Source organism: Narcine bancroftii, chromosome 14 (assembly GCF_036971445.1).
Source record: "Narcine bancroftii isolate sNarBan1 chromosome 14, sNarBan1.hap1, whole genome shotgun sequence".
Classification (NCBI taxonomy): domain Eukaryota; kingdom Metazoa; phylum Chordata; class Chondrichthyes; order Torpediniformes; family Narcinidae; genus Narcine; species Narcine bancroftii.
In genome coordinates, this window is record NC_091482.1 from 12359160 (window position 1) to 12372759 (window position 13600).

The 13600-nt window shown below is 40.3% G+C and overlaps 1 protein-coding gene across 4 annotated transcripts in view; it reads left to right on the forward strand.

Moving 5' to 3' along the window:
- Positions 1 to 2677: 2677 nt before the first annotated feature.
- Positions 2678 to 13600, forward strand: part of gosr1 (golgi SNAP receptor complex member 1) — a 69110-nt gene continuing 58187 nt past the window's right edge. For all 4 annotated transcript variants that reach the window (XM_069910311.1, XM_069910312.1, XM_069910310.1 and 1 more), the window contains exons 1-3: positions 2678 to 2726; positions 10811 to 10931; positions 11964 to 12051. In XM_069910311.1, the coding sequence (XP_069766412.1) occupies positions 2696 to 2726; positions 10811 to 10931; positions 11964 to 12051 (240 nt within the window). In that variant the 5' untranslated portion in view covers positions 2678 to 2695. The remainder of the gene's footprint in view (positions 2727 to 10810; positions 10932 to 11963; positions 12052 to 13600) is intronic.

The window sequence follows — 13600 nt, forward strand, 5'->3', positions numbered from 1 at the left end:
CATGCCTTTTCTGACTGATTTAGGAACCTGCAATTAAAGTTAATGCTTTACAATGACTGAATAAATTATATTTTTTTACAGGGGATTTTGAAAGCTTTTAAAAATTTATTTTTTTAGGGGACCAATTTCTGCAGTTAGAGGCATTAATAATGCAATAAAATGTGTAAATTAGTATGTCAAATTTGTTTGCATTGCAGTTTTTCAGTCTATCATTGAGAATCAAATTTTCAATACTATTCCTTCTGAATTTTTTTTTAATTATCAGTTAAGCAATGCAAATCAGAACATACCAGGGTAAAATATCCTTTGGTGCATAATAATATTAATATTTTGCAACTTTTAATTAGAAAATTAAAACTAAACACAGGCAATTGACAAATAAAGCTTGATCAAAATGTATTTTATAGACTGCCTGATGCATTAATGGAAGTTCAATTTTTGTTTTTGCATTGAGTGGGAAATGAGCAATAAACTTGTGCCTCAAGTAAACAATTTACTGAAGCCACCCTGATAAAATTGATTTGTATTGTTATAGCGAAAAATGAATACTTGGAAAGTAATTGAGTGTTGGGAATGGAAGATGAGATTGTGCCATATAAATTGCTGCTGTCTAAGCTTGGATTTTATTTCTGCTGTACAGTATGAACTTTTAAAGTATGTTGAGAGATCTCATTGTCAATCCATTGCACTGCTGGAGTTGTTTTATTTTGGATGATGTGCTGATGTGGAGTTTTGTCTGGCCTCTGAGGTGAACAGAATTCCTTCCAAATAAAAAAGTTATTCATTATGCAAAAAAATAAAGCACTCAAATTGGATGCATTGTCCCTGAAAACGTAAGTATTGGGCAAACGAGTGGGAAATGAAATGGGCTCAACACTTTGGGTTGAGGACTTGCTATCAGATACAAGTATATTTTAAGTTACAGGGGTGGAAATAAAGGGAACACGGGAAATTATTATCCTAAAGTTTAGACTTCAAAACATGACTGCTTTGGTACAGTCTCAGAAATGTTGAAATATTGAGGCTCTGGTTCGGAAAAAAGATGACCGCATGTGTCCAGCCCAGTAATTTGGATGAATCCTAAGAGAGTGGATGTAAAATTATACTAGAAGAAAATCAGGAGGTAAAAAGGGGAGAATGAGAATATATTTGGGGCAGAAGGGTTACCAGAGAATAGGACCCCTTAAGGATCAAAGTGGACATCCACACCTGTGGAGCCACAGGAAATTAGGTTCTAAACGTATCTGCATTTAAGGTGGAGAAAGACCTGGATAATAGGGAATGCTGAAGTAGTGATGTATCCAAGAGAGTCGATATGACAGCAGAGGATGCCTTGATCAACTGGGTCAGAGGAAGTTTAATCTTAATAAATATGTCGGACCAAGATGGAATATCATAATATGGCCCTGGGTAGTGTACAATAGTGAGACCCAGGCTAAAGATACATAATCCTTTTAAAGTGGTGATGCAGGTGGCAATGAAGGAGTTTGGTTCCCTTTCCTTTGAGTTACAGCTAGAGAAGACTCCGAGAAAGGCAAGTTTAGAACGTTGTATACCGTTCTAGTCACTCTGGAAATGATTGCAGGACGTGGGCTGGAAAGGCTGGGACTTCTTTCCTTAGTGCACAGGAAGATGAGGAGTGTAAAATCAAAACAGGCAAAGATAAAGAATAGTCATCGTCTTTATGTCGGTGCAGTGGAGTCCAAAACTACAGCGAACGTAAGCTGAGAGGAGAAAGAGTCAAAAAGGACTCGAGGTGCATTTATCCCAATTACGAGAAAGTAATGTGTGGAATGAGCTGTTCAAGCAGGTGGGTGCATTTAAAAGGCAGTGGTCCGTTGTTTAGAGGAACAACCCAGCAAATGAGACGATCTCAGGTTGCTCACTTGGTTGGTGTGGGTAATTTGGTAACCCATCGCTCTCCCATTCCAGGTACAGCAGATTGAAGAACGATGCCGACTGCACTTCTTAAACATCAAATAAAACTGCACGAATTGCATCACTTTAAAAACTCAACAAGATCTTTCTCCATAAATAAATGTAAAACCATGTCATGGGAAAGCAAAAAAAAAGTTTTGAGAAAAAGAAATCGATCCATGCACTTTACTTTCTGCAACCTTCGGGGGGGGGGGGGGGGGGGGGGGAGGGGGAGGAGTGCTCTGAATGTTCCCATTCTTATTTTGTTCAGCCCTTCCAAACTCCAACCCCCGTCTGTGTATTCTCATGCAAAATAAGAAGGAGCAAAAAGCTATGCAAGTGATTCAGTGAATTTAACGTCTCGGCCAGATAGCCAGTCAGTTTGCAAAATGTTTTACAGTAAACGGCAAAAGGGTAGAATTGCTTCCGATTTGATTGAGACGTTGAATGTCCCTCCCTCTCCACGTCCCAGTTCAGAAACCCATTGCACGACGCGCAGGCGCAAACGCTGGTTGCCGAACGGTCCCTTTAAAATCCTGGACTCTGCCATTCTCTTGAAGGGGGGGAGCAAAGACTGCAGCTTTTTAGATAAATATTATCAAATCACAGATCGTGTATGAGGACTATGTATGAACTGACATAACTATTATTTAGTATATTTGTTAATCTAATTTTATTAGTGCGGAATAATTCTGGTTCTCTTTCGCTGTTGAACGATTCCCCCCCCTGTTTGTGCATCAGATAATAAGGGTCCAGGCGGGTGACGTTGGAAGCAAAGATGGCGACGGGGAGCAGCAATTACTGGGAGGGTGAGTTGAGGGACCGAGGGAGGGGGGAAAGGAGGCACCGATGACGGGAGCCGAGACCGGGCTCGGGCTCCAGGCCGCTCTTCAGAGCGCACGGCCTTCTTCCAGTCAGTGACCCCCTTCTCGGCCCTGCGGGGCAGCCGGGAAAGGCGGACACGTCGCCGGCCTTGGCCGGAGGGCCGTTCCGGTTCGCTTTGCCGGGGGTTGGGGGAGACGTTGCACCTTCCACGGTCACGTTTTGCAGCTCCTTCCGCCCTCCCACCTCAACCCCTGTCTCCAGCCCTCCCTGTCTCCAGCCCCCCCTGTCTCCAGCCCCCCCTGTCTCCAGCCCCCCCTGTCTCCAGCCCCCCCTGTCTCCAGCCCCCCCCCGTCTCCAGCCCCAACCACTGTCTCCATCACCCCCTGTCCTCCCACCCCATCCCACTCACTGTCTCCATCACCCACCCCACCTACTGTCTCCATCACCCTCTGTCCTCCCACCCCCCTCGCGGTCTCCGGCTCCCACCCCCCCCCGCGGTCTCCGGCTCCCACCCCCCCTCGCGGTCTCCGGCTCCCACCCCCCCCTCGCGGTCTCCGGCTCCCACCCCCCCCTCGCGGTCTCCGGCTCCCACCCCCCCCTCGCGGTCTCCGGCTCCCACCCCCCCCTCGCGGTCTCCGGCTCCCACCCCCCCCCCTCGCGGTCTCCGGCTCCCACCCCCCCTCGCGGTCTCCGGCTCCCACCCCCCCCCCCCTCGCGGTCCTCCATTCTACCATCCCGCTCACTGTCTCCAGCATCCTCCGTCATTTGGGACTGGAGGTGCGCTGCAGCTGTTGCAAGTCAATGCAGGTAATAGCTGGGGAATGGACCCCCCCCACCCCCTCGGGTTGCACCTGCCAGTGGAAATCAAAAATCCACAGAGTACAAGGCATGCAGTTAACTTTAACCATATTTGAGATTAGAACGTATGTTAAGCATAATATTTATCTGATTCCATCTCCTATTTTAATGTGCAATTTTCTGAAATTTGTTTTGTGTCTACTTTGAATTTACGCCAGGGGTCAGCTAACTTTTTATATCATTGATCTCTTTACGGAATCTTTGCTCTCTTGTTGACCCCCCCAGCAAGTAAAATAAATAAATATTATCAATGATAAATTTCTACAGACATTTATCGACCCCTTGGATAGTCCCATCAACCCTCCCAGGTGTCAACGTAGACCACTTTGCCAACCTCTGATTTAAACCTTCAGTAGTTCATCCATTCACATTGCTGGTTTTAAAAGATCAGTGCAATGTTGTCACTAAAGGTTAAATAAAGAAAAAGAGACACACAAGAGGTTGCAGCTGTTGGTTAAAGATACTTTCAGTTATACATTAACAATTTCAGATTATCTGAGGAGATGTTGCAAGATTTTAAAAATGATAGTTAATTTATATCAAATAAGATTACAAAAGTAGCAATCTGTTAACGATCTGGTCATCTTTGTGTCTTAAATTAGTGGAGGGATCGGTTTTGGTTGCAGGCAAGAGCTCCCCTGTACTCTTTAGAAATTGTAACATGGAATTTTTGAGCTCGGCTGAAAGGGAGGACTGGCGTTTGATTTAATGAGTTTAACCTCATCTGATAAGGCAGTTCTTCTGATTAAATGACAAAAGCCTAGATTTATCTGCGTAAATTCTGACATCGAGCTTGAATCTGGCTAAGTGGCAAGAATGCACTATACAATCTGACATCATTCCATATACTTGGGAAAGTTGTTTTTACACCACACTACAAGAATATGTTAGTTTTTTTGGATACATACCAATTCCATCCACAACTTTGGCTCTGTCAAAGGCTGTTGCCTGTGGCATACTTACAACGAAGGCCTTATTAAACCTTTGCAGATGCCTATTTTCATCTCTTTTTTGCAGGTCCAGGTGAGTTGTAGCTGCTGGTGCCCAATTCATCTGTCAGGCCAAATCCAAATGAAGGAAAAGGAGTTGATGGGAAGTGGAATTGCAAATGTGTAGGATAAATGTTAAAATGTTGGTTGGGCCCAATAGTTTTGTATTTGATGTGACGTCTCCCATAACCTGGGATGAGAGGGAATAATTTCATGGCAAGATTGCAGCTGCTTCAAGACAACAGATTGGTCATCTTTTGCTCTTGGTCCAGAACAAGAATATAGAACATTGCAATACAGTATAGGCCCTTTGGTCCGCAATGTTGTGCTGACCTATACATACCTAAATAAAACTTAAACCCTCCTTAAATCTCTATTTTTCTTTCATCCATGTGCCTTTTAAGAGTCTCTTAAATGCCCCTATTTGTTCCAGCACACCATCACCCACTTGCACATTTCAAGCACCCACAATCCTTTTTTTAAAAAAAACCTATCCCCCTAATGTCTCCCCTAAACATTCCTTCCTACACTTTGGTGACCCTCTGGTGTTTACTACTCCTGCCCTTGGGATCCGTGAAACACAGGAACAGGCCCATGATGTCTGCACTGAACACAATGCCAAGTTAAACAAAATCTTTTCACATGATTCACATCTCTCACGCATGTTGCTCATACCCTCCAATCCACGGTAAATTTCTTCAGTACACTTTCCAAAGCCTCTACATCCTTCCTGAAATGGAGCAACCAGAAATGCACACAATACTCCCTCACGCATGCTGCTCATGCCCTCCAATCCACGGTAAATTTCTTCAGTACACTTTCCAAAGCCTCTACATCCTTCCTGAAATGGAGCAACCAGAAATGCACACAATACTCCCATGTGCTGTCGAACCAAAGTTTATGTTGCTGCAATGCTCCTTCCTTACTCTTATACTCCGTGTCCACACCAATGAAGGCAAGCATGCCCTAAGCTTTCTTTACCACCCACTTTCAGAGAATTAAGGACCTGGACCCCCAGATTCCTCTACATCTCAATGTTGTTAAATGTCCTGCCATTAACCGAGTACTTCGCTCTTGCAGTTGACCTCCCAGTTGTAAATGACTCATTATGTTGAAAGCATTTTTGCCAAAAAGAAGTCAGCAGGTGTACTTCAACTTCCTTTGATTACCCTCAACAACAATTTAAAACTCGGTACATTGCACTATGCAAGATTTTTTCAACTAAGTGTAGTGTTATCTTGCATTGAATATGTAAACACCAAGTGGGAAAGAATACATGCAATTTGCTACAGTGGAAAGGGTATAGAAGTTCAAATTCAAAATCATGGACACATTATTGTTTCAACTGCAAATTTTTATGGTTTATATACTTTCCATGTAAACTAAACACTAGTAGCCAAAGATAAGTTAGCTGATTTTTTTTAGTTACCTACATCCATCTGATTCACCAGTTTGCTAGTTATTTATGCACTGGGTTTACACCTGTGTAATAAGTCTTAATATATTTGCAGACCAGTCGGCTGAATTGATCTCTATTGTTGATCACTTCATCTCTTGTGTCCTTTTGAAGATGGATTATTGAATTATCTGGTTTGTGCCATTTAATGCAAATCTTTCCCTAATTTTAACAATAATAAACTCTTGACTCCAAGATCAATATGAAATGCCTACCAAGCAACCTTTATGGTAGTGAAACCTGGGTTTTGTATCAAAATTATCAAAAAGACAATGGAATAATAACATTATTGTTGCTGCCCTTTGAGTCATCCTCAACTGAAGTTGTAAAACATAATACAACTGTCATTGTCCAAAGCCAAAAGTACAGTTATGGACTTCATGATTCTTGATCAGTCTTGTTGTGCTGAGTTGATCACCCAGAGGACACATCAGTTGAGACCCTTCTGACAAGTTTGCTGACCCCAGTTCAATCAAAGGAATTGACCATGAAAGCATCCGTAGAAAAAAACATTTAATATTGAAAGTGGGGAAATTGAAGTGAAATAGAATTCAGATAGCCATGACCTTCTGAAATACCTTTGATTTTTGAATTATCTATCAGAATGATTTCTATTTAAGGTGGGGGGGGGGGGGAAGGCAGGACATTTCAGCGCAGTACAATCCTTCAGCCCAGGATGTTGTGTAGACCAATGTAATCCTACTCCACAACTATCTAATTTTTCCCTACCTCGCATCCATCATGGCTCAGTCTTTATTTTTTTTAAATAATTTTTTAAATTTTTATAAACTGAACCTTATCAACCAAAATATGTACAAACGTATCTCATTAAATTTACACAATGGTCTTTTCTCCCCTTTTTTCCCCCTCCCTCCCCTCTACCCACCCCCCTCCAATATCCATAAATATTCAACATATACAATACAATAAAACCATTAAACAATATTTTCACACAAAGGAAAACAAACAAGAAAAATGCATCATCTATTTATTACACACTGAATCTAGTCGTTTTATCTTCTTATCATTTTCATTCTCATTTTAGGGGATGGAGGTCGTAGGCAAGCTCTCTCTGATATGTTCCATGTATGGTTCCCAAATTTGTTCAAACATTGTGACTTTATTTTAAAAATTATATGTTATTTTTTCCAATGGAATACATTTATTCATTTCCATGGACTATTGCTGTATTCTCAGGCTCTTTTCCATTTTCCAAGTTGACATTATACATTTTTTTGCTATCGCTAAGGCTATCATAATGAATTTTTTTTGCACTTTATCCAATTTGAGGCCTAATTCTCTACTTCTTATGTTACTTAAAAGAAATATCTCTGGCTTTTTTGCTATTTTTTTTTGTAATTTCATTTAGTATCTGATTTAATTCTTCCCAAAACGTTCTTGATTACATCTCTTTTCCACTTCTTTGCCACCTCCATCCCCCTTTTCCCCATTTTCATCTCTTTGTTTTCTCTGATTACATGACAATACATTTAAGACATAAAGTACCCCCGCAGTTCCCACATCCACTAATACCCTAACCCCAAAGTTCTGCCCCCTCTCTGAGTTGCCCCATACCCTTTGCCGGGCAGGGAGAATTGTAGAATTCTTCCTGCATTTCTGTCATCCCCAGGACCTTCGGGATCCATCCTTTTATAAATTTCTTCATGTCTGTGCCTTCTTCACCCTCCTTCAGCCCCACTATTTTTATGTTGTTTCGCCAACATATCAATTTTCTGAGATAACAACTCTTGTGTCTCTAATTTTTTTGTCACCTTCTTCCAATTTTCCTCTTAAGTCATTTACTTCCATTTCTACAGCCGTTTCCCCCTTTCCCTATTTCTGTCATGACCAGTTCTAACCTTTGCATTTTATCTTCTGTTCTTTTCATTTTTCTTTTAATTGCATTAAATTCTAATAACAACCATTCTTTTAGTGATCTCATTTGTTCTTCAAAAAAGACTATCTCTATTCTGTTCATCAATTTTACCTTTTATTTCTCTTTATCCATCAGTTTTACCTTCTATTTCTCTGTGAAGATCTTGGTCTTCTTCTTCCTCTTCTACGTCTGTATCTGTGTTTGTGTCTTCTTCTCTTCTTTGTGTCTGTGTCTCTTCTGTTTTTCCTGATGAGCTGCTTGTATCTCTTTGTCGGGCCTCTTGTTGCTGTTCCTCCCCTCTTGGGCTGCTCGTCTGTTGTGCTTCTTGACGCTGGTCTTCTTGTCGATCTTCCCTCTGTCTCTCTTTCACGTCTGTTTCGTCGCACTCTCTTCTGCTGTCTTCCTTACCTTCCAGCTGAGAGCCCTGGTGTCAGACGTCCCTCAGCTGTTCACTCTGTGACAGCCCACTCCTCTGCTGAGCCCCCCTTCCGCAGGTGTCCTCCTCCTCTGATTGCGCATGCGCGATTCCTCGCGCATACGCCGTTGCACACTTTGGTTTGGCTCCGAGAGCCACCAGCTGGTGGGTCTCGACTCTGTAGGGCAGGTACTGACCTCGAGGGTCGGGCGCACCTCGTCACCACAGCGTCCCGTTCCTTCCTGCAAGTAAGGCCTTCTTCCTTCTTCTCCGGTGACTTTTTAACTTATTTTTTCCAGCTGTTCTTACTTTCTCCTTCTTGGAAGCTATCTTCTTTCTCTTCTCTGTATCTTTATCTTCTATTTCTTGTGCTTTACTTCTTTCCTGCTTTGCTTTTTCCTGATTTTTTTTCTATTTTTCTGGAGAGGGCTGGTTTTCCCGACCGGTCACTACTCCATCACATGACTTCCCCGCTCAGTCTTTATCTTGATCATCTATATCAGCTGCCAATGGATTTGTACTTTGAAGATTCGGATCCTAAGCCACTGAAGGTGCCACCGACAATCCTCCTACTAATTAAGGTCAAAATGAAAGAGAACATTTTTTAATGATTTGCCAAGATGTCCATAAAAATAAATTAACTGTCTCCCCACAAAAGGAATAATTCTTCAGTTTTTCTCGGTTTCCAATCTGTTAAACACGCACCTTTTCTACTTGTCATCTCTGCAGGGCAGAAGTGGTGTGTTGCAATTTTCTTTCCATTTATCATCCTGTAGATTACTTTTGAATCTGTCATATTTTACTGTAATCTTTGAAACCTGTCAATTATATCACAATTTGATGTGCAGTTTTCACTAGACTCAATTAACTTTTTAAAATTGTAAAATGTCCTTTTCTCCTCAAGGTTACCACATTTTACCAGATGCATTTTTTGATCCAAATGTGGTACAGATACCTTACAAATTAAAACAGATAGTGCTTCTAGGTTGCTGGGTGGCAAGTAAATTACTTAATAGATCTCTAACGGTCAAAGTGGTGATGAAGCACAAGACAATTAAAATGAGAAGAAGCAGCAGATATTGTTTTTCAGTATCTGAGAGAAAAAAAGATTTCAGCTGGTGAATCATGTAACGCAGGTCCATATGTGATGATTTGTGCCGGCTTCCTTGATCATTGGATTGATAAGTATTAGAAAATTTTTAAAAATATGATCGAAAATTCAAATTCCAAACACTATCTTATTTTAATAACTTTCTGCTGTATCTTGAATGTTTTGTACCGAAGAACTAAACTGTCTGCCATCATGTCATGAATATAGATCTAGCTTATAGAAGAAGGCCTGGAATAAAAGATTTCTGGATTTGGAGAGCATTGATGCTGTCGTGTTCCTGTTTCATGATGGCCATTGAAAGTCAGATCCTATAGACTTGCACATGTTACGCACTGAGGATTGTCTGAACTCGACTGAGATGATCAGAAACTAGCATAGGGTGTCTAAAATTAGATGGTGCATGTTTCTGGTAAGAAGTTGGAGGAAGTCTGAGGATTTTCTTTTCACCCAGAGGATGGTTGTATTTGGAAAGCACTGTCTGAGTGGGTGGGGATGCAGGTACTCTCACAAAATTTGAGGAGCACCTGAAAGCGCACTCGATTCTCCATGATATTGAAGGCTGCCAACTAAGAGCTGGTAGATGGATTCTTAATGTTGAACATGAACATAGTGATGTTCATTTGTAAAAGTTAGTTGTGAAATATTATGGGCAAAAGTTTGATAAATATTAGTTTTGGATTGCTGATTGGAATATTGAAAGCAAGTCCATGAAATCCTTCAAAACCAGTTAAGTGAGGAATTTTGGAGGCAATCTGGAGGGACAGCTTAAATTCAGATTTCAGATTTATTGACAGAGTACATACATGACATCAGATACAACCCTGAGATTCCCTTTTCCTGCAGGCGAGGCAGAATTACCTCTAATTGGTCATTCAAAAAATAAAATGTACACAGCATAAATGTGTAAACAGATAACATATGTAAACAAACTGAAATACAGAGAGAACAAAATCAATCAATAAAGTGCACAAGCAAGAGTCCTTAAACGAGTCCCTGATTGAGTTTGTTGTCGAGGAGTCTGATGGTGGAGGGGGAGCAGCTGTTCCTGAACCTGGTGGTGCGAGTCTTGGGGCACCTCGACCTCTTTCCTGATGGCAGCTGCGAGAACAGAATGTGCGCTGGGTGGTGTGGTGTAGGTATGACGACAAATAAAATCTTCATGCCTGTATATTATGCATGAGTAAACGTCTAAGGATTAGAAAATTGGTTTCCCTCATTGCTGTTTGACTAGTTGCGTTATCATCACTGAGAGTAATTTTTGAGGCCCATGGAATTATTCAATAGAATTAATCTTATTACTTGCCATTTTCATTTTTGTAATATTTAGAAGATGTATAATTTTTTTGTCTGTTTCCATGTGCAGACCTGAGGAAGCAGGCACGACAACTGGAGAATGAACTTGATTTGAAATTGGTATCATTCAGCAAGCTCTGCACCAGTTACAGTGGTACCACTTCAAGAGATGGACATCGCGACAGGTATAGGTAATACACAGCAGTCTTTTTAATTTTACTGTCTTTTCCTGAACTTTCAAATAACCATAACCATTTACAGAGCGGTTACAGGCCATGTCGCTTTGTTTCAGATTATTGACTTTTCTGGAATTATTCAACTGTTCAAGTTTTTGTCTTGCCATGCTGAAGAATAAAATATAATTTTTCAAGTTTGAGGCATTTCAATTGACTGCTGGAAATTACTTTAAAAAAAAACAATCAGAAAAGTGTCTTTTTTACTACTGATATTTATTTTCCAATATTTTAATAGTCCACCTTCATTGACTTTTTTCGTGTTCTTGCATTACAGATGACTTCAATTGTTACAGTTCCATCAGGCATTAAAAAAAATCCTTTGAATATTGGACTTTTAGTTTAAGATTTACAACAAAAAGTACCCCAGTTTAATTTCAATTGGTAGTTTTAATTTACAGTATTTCTGAACCATCTGCTCCCTTGCTGGTATTTAATGTTCTTTTGATTAAAATATCATTGTGATGTAAGTTGTTAATGGAACTTGTCGGTTTCAAGCATAACTTGCAAATTATCTGACTTTTTTGGAAGTTGTCCCTTCTTGTTTTTGAAGGTAGCAATGAAAGTTGAAAGAAGTTGATAATTTCTTGGTTGGTACCCAATCGGCCACAGTTGGGCCCACAAAATTCTTAACTGCTTGCATTTCTTTTCTGAATAGACTTGACTTTTTTTACTTCAATAGATGTAAAGTTAGATGAAAGATTTTCCAAAACCAGAGAAATGGTGCGCTTTGAAACATTGAATAATATTTACCTACGGTTGAATATTTCATTTCAACTTCTTAAAATACACATTTCATGCAAAACACTTCAAAATTAATGAAGGATGTTTTGCCTCAAGATTGCTGTTAACAATGTTATTTTGGTTATTCGTATATTGAGGTAAATTAATGAAATGATTTAATTGCAGTGCAAATCGATTATTGCATGGTCACGTTTTTGCTTTATATTGTTCTGCTGGTTAATTGCCCTTTTCTTTCCAATTTTGTAGCTCAGATACAACCCCGCTTCTTAATGGATCGAGCCAAGATAGAATGTTTGAAACAATGGCTGTAGAAATTGAGCAACTGTTAGCCAAGGTAAGTCTTACAGTCATTTATTGCTCGAATACTGCTTGCCATGATGATGTTTTGCCATTCTGCCATTGTCAATTACCCTGAGCTCTGAACAGTGCCTAAATTTTGCAACCTTGGTTTGCCTCTCCCTGTTTTCAGAAACCTTTGTTTCCCTCTGAATTCAAAGTTCTAATTTATTGTCAGAGTACATATATGACATCACGTACTCGGAGATTCTTTCCTGTAGGCCAGGCAGAATTTCTAATTACTGGTAACTAAACTGTACTCCAAGAAAGAATTGTGAACAAATTGTGCAAATACAGAAGTATAAATATCCTTAAGTGAGTCTCTGAATGAGTGTTGTTCAGGAGTCTGATGGTTGAGGGGTAGCAACTATTCCTGAACCTTGAGGTACTTGTCTTGTGGTACCTGTGCATCCCTCCTGATGGCAGCAATGAGTACAGAGCCTTTTCTGGGTGATATGGAACCTGATCATTGCTGCTGCACTCTGATGGCAATGTTCCAAGTAGATATTCTCAATAGTGTGGAAAGTTTGGCCTGCGATGTACAAGGCTGAGTCCACTACCTTTTGCAGGATTTTTTTCACTCAAAGGTATTGGTGACCCACGCCAGGCTGTGATGCAGTCGGTCATCACATTATCTACAACACATCTGTAGAAGTCTGCTCAAAACCACTAAATTAGAATTAATTCAAGAAACGGGTCATGTTAATGTTCAGGACAACAATATGCAATTGACACCACATGTGAAAATAGCATGGAAATGAGGTGCAGTTTCTGCACCTTCAAAGTCAAACATCACTCCAATTTTATTTTGGAGCATCTTTGGAACCTTGAACCAATACCTTTTAACTTCATTCTCATTCTCGTTTACTGTTTGGATTTTTCTCTGACATTCTTCATAAAGAATCTCATAAGCAGATGCTGCAGAAACGGAAATTTTTACACAGTGTTCAAAATGCTTCATTCACCTGCTGCTCCACATGTCTGCAGGCTGCCTGCCAATGTGTAGCATCAACACACAGCATGTGACACTTTGTTTTGTCAATCTGCGGTCATGTTTCAGGTTCAGAAAGGTATCGACAAAGTTTTGTTCTTAGAAATTCATGCTGTGTCACTACATAGTTCTCATATGATTCTAGAGGTGATTATGAGCAATTAAGATGATTGAAGCAACTTAACTGCATTGTAGGTGGTGCAGTTCTCTTTCTCCAAAGCCTCGGTAATATCTTAGCATTCTAGAGAGCCAAATGTTGTTAATTGTTGTCTGCATCTGAGGCCACCATCCCAGATCTAACTGAAGATGATCAGATAATTTTCCCAATAATCGTGCCTCGGGATTCCACTGCACTAAATAACAGGAACTGATTTTATCAAAATGAAATTTGGCTCATATTATGATTTATGCACTTGCGGCTGGAGAAATAAGTACCAGATTTTGAATTATCAGCGATTGAATCTACTTGTGTAAACTGGTGACTATAACGATATTATTGTTTAATATTTTAAAAAGAAAGGTAAAATCATTCCAGTAAAGTGATAATTCTTTGAGT